Raw genomic sequence first — 13,985 nt, 5'->3', positions numbered from 1 at the left:
TAATCAATTTTCATTCTTTTTTTTTAATTTTATTTTATTTTTAAACTTACAATATTGTATTAGTTTTGCCAAATATAGAAATGAATCCACCACAGGTATACCCGCGTGAGGGTTCAGGCTGCTACTTTTAAACTGGAAAGAAACTGAAGTTAAAAGGATGTCATCAGTTTAATGGAAGAGAAAGATATCTCTCACAGGAACCCACATGCTAGGGAAATGAACCCCAGGATTATCCCCACAACTTTCCCTTCCCTGTCCTCATTCTCCAACATCTCGGCACTCACCGGATTATCTGCAGCCTTCTGGCTGACTCACTAATTGTTGGACTGCACCCTGCAGCTGTGCACGCATGTTGACGCCCAGCCTTGAGACCGAAGCAAGAGTTGGGAGACAGGGACAAAGATGTCCATGGCTTACTAGATAAGGAATCTTAATGTCCAAAAAGAAGGGTCTTAGCGCAACCATGTTCAGCGAGAACAGGAAGGGCATGGATGCAATTTTCACTGCTTGAGGGAGGAACCCACCACTCTAACAGAGAGTTGACGTCAGTTTGTTCATCAGTTACCAGGGAAACCAGTGTCTGGGGCAGCAAGTATGTAGGCAGTTACCATTAAACCGTGTAATTAAGAGAATTGGATAGTCATGTGAGTGAAAGAGGGTTGGGCAGGGGATGAACAGAGAGCATAGAAAGCCATCTTGAGGCAAGTGGAGAGTTGTCCTAGATCTACAGCAGAAAGCAAAAGAGTGACCCCTGCCAGATGGCAGCTCCCCCAGATGCTGTCTCCCACAGGCTGTTGCCTCAGCAGCCCTTCACCTGCCCCACTTCTGCTCAGATTGGCCAAGCAGCTCCCAGCTCTTTCCTAGTGTCTGAGCAGTAATGTTGAGATGAAGGTGGAAGAGAAGTGGGCACAGCAGGTGCTGTTTCTTGGACTCTGCGGAGGCAGGCTGCTTTCACAAGAGCTCTAGGTCATTGTGCAGCTGGCTGGGCTTCTCTGGACCTTGGATTTCTGGACATCCATGAAACACAGACACTGATGCTGCCTCTTTACTCACAGGGCTGCAGCGAGGAACCATGAGATCTTGGGCTGAGGGTGCTCTTTGAACTCTAAGGTGTGTGTAGTCCTATGAATTGCAGTGGCAGGTGTCCAGAACCCAGGTGAGGGTGCAATTGAGTGAGTCAATAAGGAAGGAAATTACCCTACTTCTTGAAGAGCGTTTTCAGGAAACTGGGGCTGAGAGTCAGGTTACAGGACAGGTATAAGGAGCCAGTTCTCGCCCAGGAACTCTAATTTGCCTGGACGTGCTGGAGCCCTACAGGAAGCCACTGTGAGTGTCTCTGTCCTTGCCTCTTGTTTTCCAATGTCTGGTGAATATCTCCCTACCTATGTGGGTAGTTGAAGAAGGCAGGGTGTGTGTAGACCTTCCACTCTATGAGGTTCAGTGTTGGAGATGGAAGAAAATGGGGTAATAAGGGGTGCTCTTCACTCTGCTCCCTTTGTTTGGCAGGAGATGTGTTTGCAGGACAGGGAGAGGGGGAGATGTGACATCCAACCAGCTCTCTGATGCCATTGTCTGGAAGTCCCTTTGGAAAGTGCATGTCATCTTCCTCTTGGAAGGAAGCACTTCTCTGGCCAGGAAACCCCTTCCTTCCCACTACATCAGCCTGCGTGGCAACCCTTGGTCCTTTGCACAGGTCCCTTGGGATTTCTTCCAGGTCCCTGCACCTCCCATGATTCTTTTCCATGCTCAAAACTTTACAGTTTATTTCTGAGAGAGGAAAGAAGCCCAACACCAGAAGTGACCCATGTCCTGCACCCACCCTGATATCACTTAGCTCCTGAGTCACTTTCTGATGGTGACTGGAAGCTCTGTTGGACATTGGCTTTCCTCCTCTGAAGCTAGCCTCCCCCTGATGGCACCCATCTGACAGGTCCCCTCTTCCATGAGGCTCCTATCCCAAGTCCTCTCAGGAGGTCTGGGCAGGACTCTAAGTGTGCCAGGAACTTTCCTGGTGGAGCCCAGGAATGACAAATCCTGGAAAAAAAGCAGTCATGCACCTTTCTGTGCTCAGGACAGATCTTACCAAGCATTATCCCTCTGGCTTTCTTTTCAGATAGCACTGCAGACTCCAGTACTTGTCTCTCCAGAGCAGCAAGTGAGAAGAAACAAGCCAGCATTGTAAGAGGTAAAGCAACCAACTTACTGATATCAAAAGGGATAAAGAGGCCCAGAGAGGGAAGGGTCCCACTCGAGGGCCCTCAGTGGGTCCCTCCTGGTGTGACAATGGCCTCAGTGAGGAATTCTACATCCTGGCCAAAGTGCCCCTGGCAGGGATAACAAGCCCAAAAGGGATGACACAGACCATCTGAGAGTAGGTTCATGCTGCTGGCAGACCAGGTCAGAGACCCAGCTGTCCACACATGTCCTCCCTGGCCAGACCTTATCCTAACTTTCCCGAAACTGCTTTTGGAGCCCTGCTACTCTTGCATCAGAGGATGAGAGAGGAGATGGGAGAAGGGCTTCTCCTGACCTCCAGGAGCTGGGCCAGCCCTAAGCCTCGTCCTTGGACCAAGAACACCGCCTCTCTCTTTTCCTCTGCCTAGGACATGCTTCTCCTCCCTCTCTCCGTGCTGCTCCTGCTCACACAGCCCTGGAGATCCCTGGGAGCAGAAATGAAGATCTATTCCCAGAAAACAATGGCCAACGCCTGTACCCTGGTCATGTGTAGCCCCCCGGAGGGTGGTTTGCCTGGTCGTGATGGACGAGATGGGAGAGAAGGCCCCCGGGGGGAGAAGGGAGATCCAGGTAGAACTGGGTCCATGGACTTGTCCTGGTGGGAAGGGGTGGGCACTGGAATTGTAACTAACCCAGAAACTCTGAATCTTCTGCTGTGGAAACCTTAAAGATGGCCTTTCCAAGTGGGTGGGTTTCCCCCAGTACTTCAGTCCACCTGAGACATGGCTTTACTGATTGGCAAAGACTGGCTTGCCAAAGCCCCCAGCTCTATAACCAGCTGTCCTGATTCTTCCCCTAGGATCTTCTGACTCTAACCACCCGCAAGAATGTACAAACATGAGTGAATGACTGATATTTCGAGGCCCCTACTCCAGAACTCTTGGGTTTCCCAGGTGGCGCTAGTGGTAAAGAACCTGCCTGCCAATGCAAGAGACGTAAGAGATGCAGGTTCGATCCCTGGGTCAGGAAGATCCCGTGGAGGAGGGCATAGCAACCCACTCCTGTATTCTCACTTGGAGAATCCCAAGGACAGAAGAGTCTGGAAGGCTATGGTCTGTTGGTTTGCACATGACTGAAGCGACTTAGTACACACATGCAGGAGACACAAGAGATGTGGGTTTGATTCCAGGGTTGGGATGATCCCTTGGATAGAAAATGGCAACTCACTACATTATTCTTGCCTGGAAAATCTCATGGACAGATAAATCTGTTGGGTTACAATCCACAGAGTCACAAAGAGTCAGATGCGACTGAGTACACACACTCCAAAACTTAACTGTTGCTCATTTGTATTAAATGTTGCCTCTGCAGAATGTCAAATATTTTTTAACTGATGACAGTATTGTAAGTTTCAGTTTAATCATCTGTAGATGAGCATAATATCAACCACACAGTGACAAAGAATTGAGCCAAGGCTTTATTTCTTTGTTTGGTCTTCAAGATAAAGTTTTATCCTTCTGCTGTACCAAAAAGCTGAATTCTCCTGCGGTTTCCAAATGTACTGATTATTAAGAGAATTTTCTGGAAACACTGCCCCACAGGAGAAGATCTGGTTTTTACTGGCAAGAAGTGAGAATTTGATGAACCAGTGACAAGGAGGGGATCACCATGGCCCTGGGCCAGGGATGTGGAGGGATTAACTGAGGTCTTTCATCTTTCTGGAGTTTGTGCTTTGACTGGAGAGGAAAGAAATGAACAACATTAAAGCTGAAAAGAATACATAACATCCCCAGGATTTGTAGGGTAAGAGACAAGTATCTTATCTATCTGTCTTTAAGAGAGAAAGTAGCTCCCAACATGAATGGGCTGGGGCTTGAAAATGCTGCCTAGAAGTAATCTCAGAGGAGGGGTGGTATTCAAAATGCCAGCTCTCTCTAGCTCCCTGAGGGGCCCTGAATTGAAAAGTATCCCTTCCTCTACCTCCCTGCTCTCATGGCCGCCATGGTTTGTGCAAAGGATGGGCAACCTCTAATGCTCCCTTCTAAGGAGTGACTTGTTTCCAAGGTACCTGCTGCCCTCCCCAGCCAGGGGGGAGCCCAGGAGAGGCTCAGCCAGGGACCAGGTGTCTCTGCCTGAGCACAGGGGGTCTGGGATGTGGGGCCCATCCTCGGGGCTCCCATTGATTACCTAGCGAGAATTGGAGCTAAGAGCAGGACACAATGTCCAGCACAGAGGCTCTCACCACCCATCAAATACCCCAGTCTCCCTCCACCTGCACATTCTTGGCCCGGGCAAGACTGGCCCTTCTTACCCTGGGGGAGTGGTTTCCAGATCTGAAATGTCACCTCTCCTCTCCAGGGCTCTGAATCCTCTTCAGCCTTGAAGTCCTGTTTCCTATGAGTACATGTGTGTCCATGGGTTGGGGGTACTGGGATGGGATGAGGGACATCTCATAAGCTGTTTTCTTCACTCATTACCTGTGCCTCATGGTTTAAACTTCAGTGGCAAATTCCTTGCAGACCAGGACCTGGTGCTGACATTTACTTCCTGCTCAGTGCTAGGCAGAAAGCCATGTTCCACAGAGAGATTCTCAGTGAACAGAGAAATGAAATAATGAGGAAATGAACAAATACGTGAATGAACAAGTTAGTAGTAACTGACAGATTTCTTTTGTTGTCTTTTTGCACATGAATGCTTACTCACAACAGTCAAAAGATGGAAACAACCCAAGTGTCTATCAACATTTATTCACAGTGAATGAATAAAGAAAATGTATTGTATTCATTCTATAGAACATTACTGAGCCATAGACTGGAACGAAGTACTGAGATGTGCTACAAATTGGATGAGCCTCGAGAATGTCACTCCTAGTTTAAAAAGGCAGAGACGAAGGGTCATATGTTGTATGTATTTATATAAAATATCCAGAATAGGTAACAGAGACAGGCAGCTGCATAGAAGTAGCCAGGGCTTAGGAGGAGGTAGGGAGGGAGTATGGGTATGAGGTTTTCTTTGGGATTAATGAAATAGTTTTAAACTAAAGAGAAGTGGTAGTTGTACAATTATGTCAATGTTCTAAATGCCACTGAATCACATACTTTAAATGACTAATTATAGGAAATTCCTGGAAGTCCAGGGGTTAGGATTCGGTGTTCTCACTGCCAGGCCTCAGGTTCAATCCCTGATCAGGGACCTGAGATCCTGCAATCTACACATCACTGTTAAAAAAAAAAAAAAAGTTTATTTTTATATTATGTGAATTTCATCTCAATGAAAAAAGAATAACCAAGCTCACAGAATTGAGTGTATAATTCTTGAATCAATAGTTATTTCTCCCTTTAGTCTTTGAAGGTAAATCTCTCATAATTTCAGACTTAGGCAGCCCTCTTAAGGTAATGTGATTTTTAAATATTTGATCATTTTTACAAAACAATTAACATGTGATCACTAATCACAAAAAGAAGCAAATTAAAATTACCTGAATTGTGCCCCTTAGATAAAATAACTGTTAACACTTGCATATGCTCTTCTTGTGGTTTTTTCAATGTGTGTTACATGTGCACATGCCTGTCACATGCGTGGACATGTTGAAAAAACTGATTCAAATTAAATAGAGTATTTATAGCCTACATTTATCACTTGATGATGCACATTAATTTTGACTATCTTCTTTAATTTTAAAAACATGTTGCATAGATTTTTCTCTTCTTTATATTAAAATAGAATTGATCTATAATAGATTCAGATGTATATCATAATTATTTCATATTTGCATATATTGTGAAATGATGTCACAATAAGTCATGCCAATGTCATCAGTACACATAGTTACAGTTTGTGTGTGATGATAACTTTTAAGATCTGCTTGCTCAGCAATGTTCAAGCATGCAACCCAGGATTACTAACTATAGTAACTTCACTGTACATTGTATTTCTAGGAATCAATTTTTTTTAAACTGGACATTTGTACGTTTTGAAGATTTCTATTCATTCTGCTCACTTTCCAACCCCACCTCTAGCAACCACAAATCTGTTCTCTGTATTGTGAGTATGTTGTTTCTATTTGTTTTCTTAGATTTCACATGTAAGTGAGATCGTATGGTACCGCCCTTCCCTGTGACTTATTCCACTAAGCATAGTACCTTCAAAGTTCACCAGTGTTGCTGAAAATAGCAAGATTTAATTCCCTTTTATGGCTGAATAATGTTCCATTGTATATGCACCCTGCATTTTCTACATCCGTTCATCCATCCACAGATACTTGGGCTCTAGGCTGCATCCATGTCTGGCCTACCATAAATGACGCTGCAATTAACTTGGGGGTCATATATCTTTTCAGGTTAGTGTTTTCATTTTCTTTAGTTAAATGCTCAGAAGGGGAATTGATGGATTCTACGGTGGCTCTAGTTTTAACTTTCTGAGAAACCTCCATGCTGTCTCCATAGTGGCTGCTCCATTTGCATCCCTACTGCACAAAGCTTTCCTTTTCTCTACTTCTCCAGCACTTCCTATTTGCTGTCTGATAATAGCCATTCTGAGAGGTGTGAGGTGACAGCTCATTGTGCTTTTGATGTCTATTTCTCTGGTGGTAAGTGTCAGGTGTCACTTCTGCCATAAACTTTGGTTCTGGGAAGGGGGGAGGGCAGGGAGTCCATGGTCCAGGGTAAAAGCTGACAGACTTAACTGCCATAAATACCGTGGCCTTGGGGCAGGGGCAGGTGCATTGTATGCAAAGCCAGGTGAGTCTTGGTTTGGATCTGCCTCCAATTCTGCAAGCCTGTTCCTTCTCCTGTAAAAAGGGGATGCGGATAGGCATTTCCTGCATCACCACTGGACCAGTCACCTGAAGGGGGAGTGTCTACACCCTACAGAACCCTGAAGGAATGCCAGGGCACTGACTCTAGAGGCAGCTGGCTCCTCCTTGGCTGGGTCAGCTTTATGTCCGTCTTTTCTGCCACAGGTTCACCAGGACCTGCAGGACGAGCAGGAATGCCTGGACTAGCTGGCCCTATTGGGCTGAAAGGAGACAATGGCTCTGCTGGAGAACCCGGACCAAAGGGAGACACTGGACCACCTGGTGAGCAGCTGGGCATGGAATGCAGGTGTCTGCAGATGGTGTGCTGCCGCTAGGCCATGGCAGTAGGCATGCACAGATTCTTCCCCAGGAAGAGGAAGAAGGTCATTCTCAAGGTGCACGGGGTTATTTCAGGGAACGCTGGAGCTCCTGGGGAGGGTGGAGAGTGAGGGCAACATCTTTTGGAAGAGGCTGCCTGTCTGACTTCTATTACAGCCCCATATTTTATGCACTCCACTTCCAAGGAGATTCAGTGTCACTGACTGGGCTGGTCCTTTTTCCCAGGGCCTCCAGGTATGCCTGGACCAGCTGGAAGAGAGGGCCCCTCAGGGAAGCAGGGGAGCATGGGACCTCCAGGCACACCAGGCCCCAAAGGAGAGACTGGGCCCAAAGGTAGGAGGGTGGTATGTGGTGGGTGAGGGAGGGAGAAGGGAGGGGTGACATTGGCAGCCCTCGTGGGGACCCGGGTATGTGCACAGTGCTTGGAAAAGCCTGGAACCTCCGCACCTGGTTGGCCTGGCCTGGGCCTCTCCCCCCATATTCTCACACCGAGTGAATTTCCTAGAGGAGACCAAGCAGTCAGGAGCAGTCTCCCAAGTCGCTCTCTCACCTGGAGCTGTGAGTGACAAGCTGCACTGCTGAGGAGATTGTACCTGCTGAGCGCACTCTCAGCCATGTTTCTCCAATGTGTTCCTTCTACAGGAGGAGTGGGTGCCCCAGGCATTCAGGGCTCCCCAGGCCCTGCAGGTCTCAAAGGAGAGAGAGGTGCCCCTGGTGAGCCCGGAGCCCCTGGACGTGCTGGGGCACAAGGTGAGCAATGGACTTGGGGCTGGGCTCATGTTCCCCTGTGCCCACCCCCACCACCCTCCAGGTCAGAGCTGGCATTCCAGGATGAGAGCCAGTGTTGGGTTCTGGGAACTGTCTGTCTCCGGGTAGAGGGTGGTATGAGCAGCAGGGACTATCTGTATTCAGGGAAGGCTGGTTGTTAGGTTATGGGACAGTCAGTGTACAGAGAGGATGCAGGAGAGTTTTCAGGCACAGAGGGACATTTGTAAATGTGGAGGGTGTATGGCTGGGGGATAGGAAGTTCATGTGTGGAGGTTGGGGGGAGGGGTGTGAAAATGCTGAAATATATGTTCAGCACTCACCCATTTCTACTTCTCTGATCCCAGGGCCTGCTGGAGCCATAGGTCCACAGGGGCCTTCAGGTGCCAGGGGCCCCCCAGGACTGAAGGGAGACAGAGGTACTCCTGGAGAAAGAGGAGCAAAGGGGGAGAGTGGGCTTGCAGGTAAGGAAGCCTTGGAGGCCCCCGTTGGGTACGGGGCAGGGAGGAGGCCTTATTTAGCTCAGCTGTCCTCTCAGGTGGAAAAGGCAATGGCACCCCACTCCAGTACTCTTGCCTGGAAAATCCCATGGACGGAGGAGCCTAGTAGGCTGCAGTCCATGGGGTCTCGAAGAGTCAGATACGACTGAGCGACTTCACTTTCACTTTTCACTTTCATGCATTGGAGAAGGAAACAGCAACCCACTCCAGTGTTCTTGCCTGGAGAATTCCAGGGGTGGGGGAGCCTGGTGGGCTGCCGTCTCTGGGGTCACACAGAGTCGGACATGACTGAAGCGACTTAGCAGCAGCAGCTCCTCTCAGGTAACCCATTTAGTTACAGGTGGGGGTCAAAGCAGGAAAAGTTGACATGGTGTATGGCGAGGTGGACTCTGGTCTTAGCCTCTGTGACTCGCTGGAGGACAACCTGAGCAGATTTTCTATCTGATCTTTATGACAAGCAAACCTGCCTCTCCAATTCATCAGATAACCCTGATCAGCAAATAACTCAATGGATGGGAAATACTCAAGCTATGTGTATTCCTCTCCTACAACCATACCACCCCCTGCAATGCAAAAGGAAGTGCTATCGACAGAATCTGGAATTAAAATGACATCTGGTTCACTGTCAGTGAGGTGCAGGGACCTGCTCAGGAGATACTGGTCACAAGAGAACCACAGGAAATCTTGTGGGAAGCAGAGGCCAGCTAGGTTAGCAGAGGTGGGATTCCTAGGGTCTGTTCTACCTCCTTAACCCCACCCCCAACTTGCATCTCCACCTGGACACTCTTCCCTTGAGTCCTGGGCTCTGAGTGACCCCAGGTTGTTCTGGATCTGTCTTCACTTGGCCTCTCTCTCCTGCAGAGGTCAATGCTCTCAGGCAGCGGGTGGGAATCTTAGAGGGACAACTACAACGGCTCCAGAATGCCTTCTCTCAGTATAAGAAAGGTGAGTTCCTGGACATGACCCTGAACCAGGCCCCAAGTATGGACCTCAGACTTAGTCTGGGTTTGGCTTGCAGTTTGCTGGGCTTGGGTCTAAATTGGACTTGCTGGGACCATGATTGGGACTGGACCTAGATCTGGGGCAGGAGTGGGGCTAAGGAGAAGGCTGGGACAGAGCCGTGCTCCAGGAACTGCAAGTAGATACACGGAACAAGGAGGAGGAAGTGGTCAGTGTCAGCAGTTCAGCAGACCTTATCCCAGCATACCCTGGGCAGGTCCCTATGACAGACAAGGGGATACCCAACCCTTGTCTTTCTTCCGTGGGGCCAGGTATGCAAGAAGCAGAGAAGCAGCCACACAGCCCAGGGCAGCAGAGAATCCATACCTGGTCATGGGGGTGGGGCTGGGATGCTTCATGTGGTGTTCAAGGCTGCTGGGGACCTGTCTTTAGTATGTGATCACCAAGTATCTCTCCCTAAACATGCCCCTAGGTCTGGCAGGAGCAGGCTGCCTCCAGCCTCTGGTCAGTTCGGGACTCCTCCGCACCTCTTGTGGTGTTTAAAGCAGAGATTCTTCTCTAAGCCTGGATCCTAAGCAGGCAGAGGCCTCCTGGAGCACACTGAGTGCCCTGTGCCCTGGGACTCTCCACCAACTGCCCCTCCTCCTTTTCTGCTCTCCCTGAGGACAGCTTTGCATTCATATCATTCATCCAAACTCAGTGATTGATAAAAAATGTTCTGAAGGAGCAGAGCATAAAGGGGCCTGATATGGTGAGACATATTGTTGGCTTCTTAGAACTCTAGCCAACTAAGTACCAAAGTAGTTAAGGATGAGAGTTGCCAGCGTTTGGTATGTCTTCCTCCTTCCAGAAGCATCCTCCTCCTCCTTCCTCCTTCCACCTATGTGACATCATCTACATACATGAGCACCATGTACACATGACCTTTCCTATCCAGATGGACCTTAACTCTGCCCATGTATCTTCAGATAGACACATGGGCGTATTCACTGATACAAATACACACCCACCCAGATGCGTGGGGTGTAAGCCCAGTAGTGTCACATGGACTCACACTGACCTTGTTCAGGGCTGATCTGGGTGCCGTCCTGACCCCCCAGAGAATCTGTTCCCTGAGTACCTGTTGAAGCTACTCAGAGAAGGGCAGACAGTCAGGGTGCAGTCTGGGTTCCTAAAGAGTCCAGAGAGCCCTCAAAATTTCCATGTATGACCCTAGAAGTCAGAGTGATGGGGATGGGTTACAATAAGAAGAGATACTTACGTCACACAGAGGATACTCTTTTACAGTGTACCCCTACTTTAGAAATAAGGAATGAGACCCTGAAAAGGAAAGTGACTTTCTTGTGTCCACCTGGACCATCATTGCCAAGGTCAGGATGAACACATGGTCTTCTGGATCCAAAACAGGGGTGTCTTTAGTGCTGAGCCCATCCTGCCCACTATTGCCACACACACTGCCCAGTGGTCCAGGGACGCTGAGTGACTTTCATCACACGCATGTCGAGGCCAATATTAGGCTGTTCTCAGATGCACCCCCATCCTTTCCTTGCCCTCACCCCTTCAGATAGCACAGAACTCCCTGTGGCAACCCCATGTACCCAATCACCATGGAGGGCTTAGAGTGAGTATGATGTTCTCCACACTTCCAGGAACTGCCCTGGGCTGCATGGTGTCATTTCCCTCCCAAAGTCATTCCAACCTACAGAGAACTGAAAACTTGATTCTGGCATGCAACATAGGGAGGAACAGAAAGTGCAAGCTTTAGTGTTACCTCCAGCAAAGTCTGATCCTTGTCTACATCGAACAGTTGGGCAACTTTGGGCCTCTTATGTAAGCACCTGATTTCCAGGGTCCTCACCTCTTGCATGATGGATTATCAGGAGCTAAGTGCCTTGCTTTTGTTCTATCTGGTGCCCTGGTACCCTCGTGGGAGCTGGGGACTCCAGTTGAAGCACAAGATCTAGGTGCTGCCGCATCCCCAACCTAACTCTCCTCTTCCCCTAGCGATGCTCTTCCCTAATGGCCGGAGTGTCGGGGAGAAGATCTTTAAGACGGCAGGCTCTGAAAAAACGTTTCAGGATGCCCAGCAGATCTGCACACAGGCTGGAGGACAGTTGCCCTCCCCACGTTCTGCAGCTGAAAACGAGGCCTTGACTCAGCTGGCCACAGCCCAGAACAAGGCTGCTTTCCTGAGCATGAGCGACACCAGGAAAGAGGGTACTTTCATCTACCCCACGGGGGAGCCCCTGGTCTATTCCAACTGGGCCCCCCAGGAGCCCAACAATGATGGCGGCTCAGAGAACTGTGTGGAGATCTTTCCCAACGGCAAGTGGAATGACAAGGTCTGTGGAGAGCAGCGCCTCGTGATCTGCGAGTTTTGAGCTCCCCCACCCACCCCAGGGAAGAGGCAGTGCCCAGAGCTGCATTTTTCCAGTGTTTCAATAAAATGGTGACCCTCTGCTGGCCAGGGCTTCTCCACAGAGCCACAGGATAAGGCCAGAGGCAGGGCTCCTATGGAATACATCCCTCAGAATAAAGTTTGAAACTGGCTTCACACAAGAAAGATTTGTTAGATGAAAAGACGGGCAGCCTCACTTCCCAGGAGCAAGGGTTAAAGGAAGTTCTCCAACTCTCCCCTGTTGCAAAATCCAATGTCTCTGCCTCATCCATCCATCTCTACCAACCATCGGTTACATTTGACCCTACTGGTCACTGTCTCCTCCTCCTTCCCTTTTCCTCTCCTGCCTGCGTTTTTCATATCTTCCTGGCTGCTCAGCATCGTTCTCTTTGCCTTGTCCCTCCTCCTCTCCTCCAAGTCCGCGGAGGAGGTTGGGAACCTCAATTCTGGCTCCCTTCTCTCCTCACACTTACTCCAGGCTTGGGCTCATTCTCTCCCATAGCTTAAATTCCTTCTAATGATGCCTCTCCAGGTACTGTTCTGTTCAAGACCTCTCCCCAAACCCTGGACTTCTCTAGCCAATGCAAGCTGTCGCCCTGGGGCTGGGAGTGTTACAGGAAGAAGGACCCCTTCCAGGGCCCAAAACTGGGCTCTCGTCTAACACTCGGAAAAGAATTGTCCAAGGAGACGCATGCACTGACAAAGCAAGAGATTTTATTGGGAAAGGCCACCTGGGTGGAGAGCAGTAGGGGAACCCAGGAGAACTGCTCTGTCACATGGCTGGCAGTCTTGGGTTTTATGGTGATGGGATTAGTTTCTGGGTTGTCTTTAGTCAATCATTCTAAGTCAAGAGTCCTTCCTGGTGGTGCACACCTTATTCAGCCAAGATGAATGCCAGAGAGAAGGATTCTGGGACGTGGTCGGACATGTGGTATCTCATTTTGACCTTTCCCGAACTCTTCCGGTTGGTGGAAGCTTATTAGTTCCATATGCCTTACCAGGATCTCCTGTCGTAAAACAACTCATGCAAATGGTTACTATGGTGCCTGACCAGGGTGGGCAGTTTCAATCAGTGTGCTTCCCCTAACAGGAGGTGTCTCAGTGGCTGCCTCTTGCTTCAAGCCCTGAGCCTAGGAAGCTGCACAGGTATAGTGGGATGACCTGGCAGGAAGGTACCAGCTTCTCTGGCCAGATTGAGTGGCCTTACACCCAGTAGGACCCTCACTCTTGAACACTGAGGATCTCTCTCTACCCTTGACAATGTGACTGCCATTGGCTCATGGGAGAATATACCATCTGCACAATCCTAATCCCTTTTGAAATCTCAGGCAAAGAGGGTGTATAGCCATATTCAGTTTCATCCCCAAACCTCTTCCTGCCTGGCAGTTCTGGGGATGTTCGTCTCCACTCTGCCTCAGAGATAATCTAGTCAAACCCTTCTCATTTTACAGACAAGAAACCAAGACACAAAGAGGAAGGGAACTTATACAGGTAGCACTGATGCTACTGCTCACTCTTGAGAAAGGCCATGTGACTCCAGAGCTTATACTTCCAGCCTGTAAATTTTTAGATCAAAAATTTTTATATTTAGTTTAAATTTTTATATTTAGTTGATTTTTTTGACATGGTGCTGTGAAGAAAGATTTAAATGACATCTGTGGTTAAGAAATTATAATGAGGCCTGAATGAACCACAGGCTCATGGGCGGGGGTGATGAATATCCTTCCCCAGACAGGGGACCAGGAGGACTGCCTTCTCTGGCCCTTTCTGAATGGGACCCCCAAGCCCCACTCCTCTTCCCAACATGCTTGCAGCCACACTGCATATGTGAACAGCACATCTGAAAACAAAGCCACACCTCTCAACAACATGCAGCTCAGGTTCCTGCTAAGATCTTTCTCCTGTTACTGAAAATCTCCCCAATTCCTGGCAGTTTCTGAATATAAACATTTACACAATAATGAGCAAACAGCTCTCCAGCACAAAGGCGTGGAGCTTAGAACAGCCTGTTTTTATTGCAAATAAGAAAAACAACTGGATCTACTTAGGCCAA

At 48.8% G+C, this 13,985-nt stretch overlaps 1 protein-coding gene across 2 annotated transcripts; it reads left to right on the top strand.

Moving 5' to 3' along the window:
- Positions 1–1,227: 1,227 nt before the first annotated feature.
- Positions 1,228–11,929, top strand: SFTPD (surfactant protein D). 2 transcript variants are annotated; one of them, XM_010834155.1, is made up of 9 exons: positions 1,228–1,326; positions 2,114–2,185; positions 2,604–2,805; positions 7,136–7,252; positions 7,535–7,642; positions 7,952–8,059; positions 8,422–8,538; positions 9,436–9,519; positions 11,539–11,929. In XM_010834155.1, exons 3-9 carry the CDS (start codon positions 2,607–2,609, stop codon positions 11,913–11,915), a joined length of 1,110 nt encoding a protein of 369 aa, XP_010832457.1. In that variant the 5' UTR covers positions 1,228–1,326; positions 2,114–2,185; positions 2,604–2,606; the 3' UTR covers positions 11,916–11,929. The 2 variants fall into 2 exon arrangements, with proteins under 2 accessions (XP_010832457.1, XP_010832459.1); XM_010834157.1 differs by lacking the exon at positions 9,436–9,519.
- Positions 11,930–13,985: the final 2,056 nt, after the last annotated feature.

The sequence above is a fragment of the Bison bison genome, unplaced genomic scaffold (assembly GCF_000754665.1).
Source record: "Bison bison bison isolate TAMUID 2011002044 unplaced genomic scaffold, Bison_UMD1.0 scf7180017864029, whole genome shotgun sequence".
In the NCBI taxonomy this organism is placed as follows: domain Eukaryota; kingdom Metazoa; phylum Chordata; class Mammalia; order Artiodactyla; family Bovidae; genus Bison; species Bison bison.
The sequence above is the reverse complement of the archived record's forward strand: the minus strand, read 5'-3'. Positions and strand labels throughout refer to the sequence as shown.

Coding starts and splice junctions, on each gene's coding strand:
- SFTPD (XM_010834155.1), top strand. CDS start 2,607: ATGCTTCTCCTCCCTCTCTCCGTGCTGCTCCTGCTCACACAGCCCTGG. Junction 7,253..7,534: donor GGGAGACACTGGACCACCTG/GTGAGCAGCTGG, acceptor CCTTTTTCCCAG/GGCCTCCAGGTATGCCTGGA. Junction 8,539..9,435: donor GGGGGAGAGTGGGCTTGCAG/GTAAGGAAGCCT, acceptor TCTCTCCTGCAG/AGGTCAATGCTCTCAGGCAG.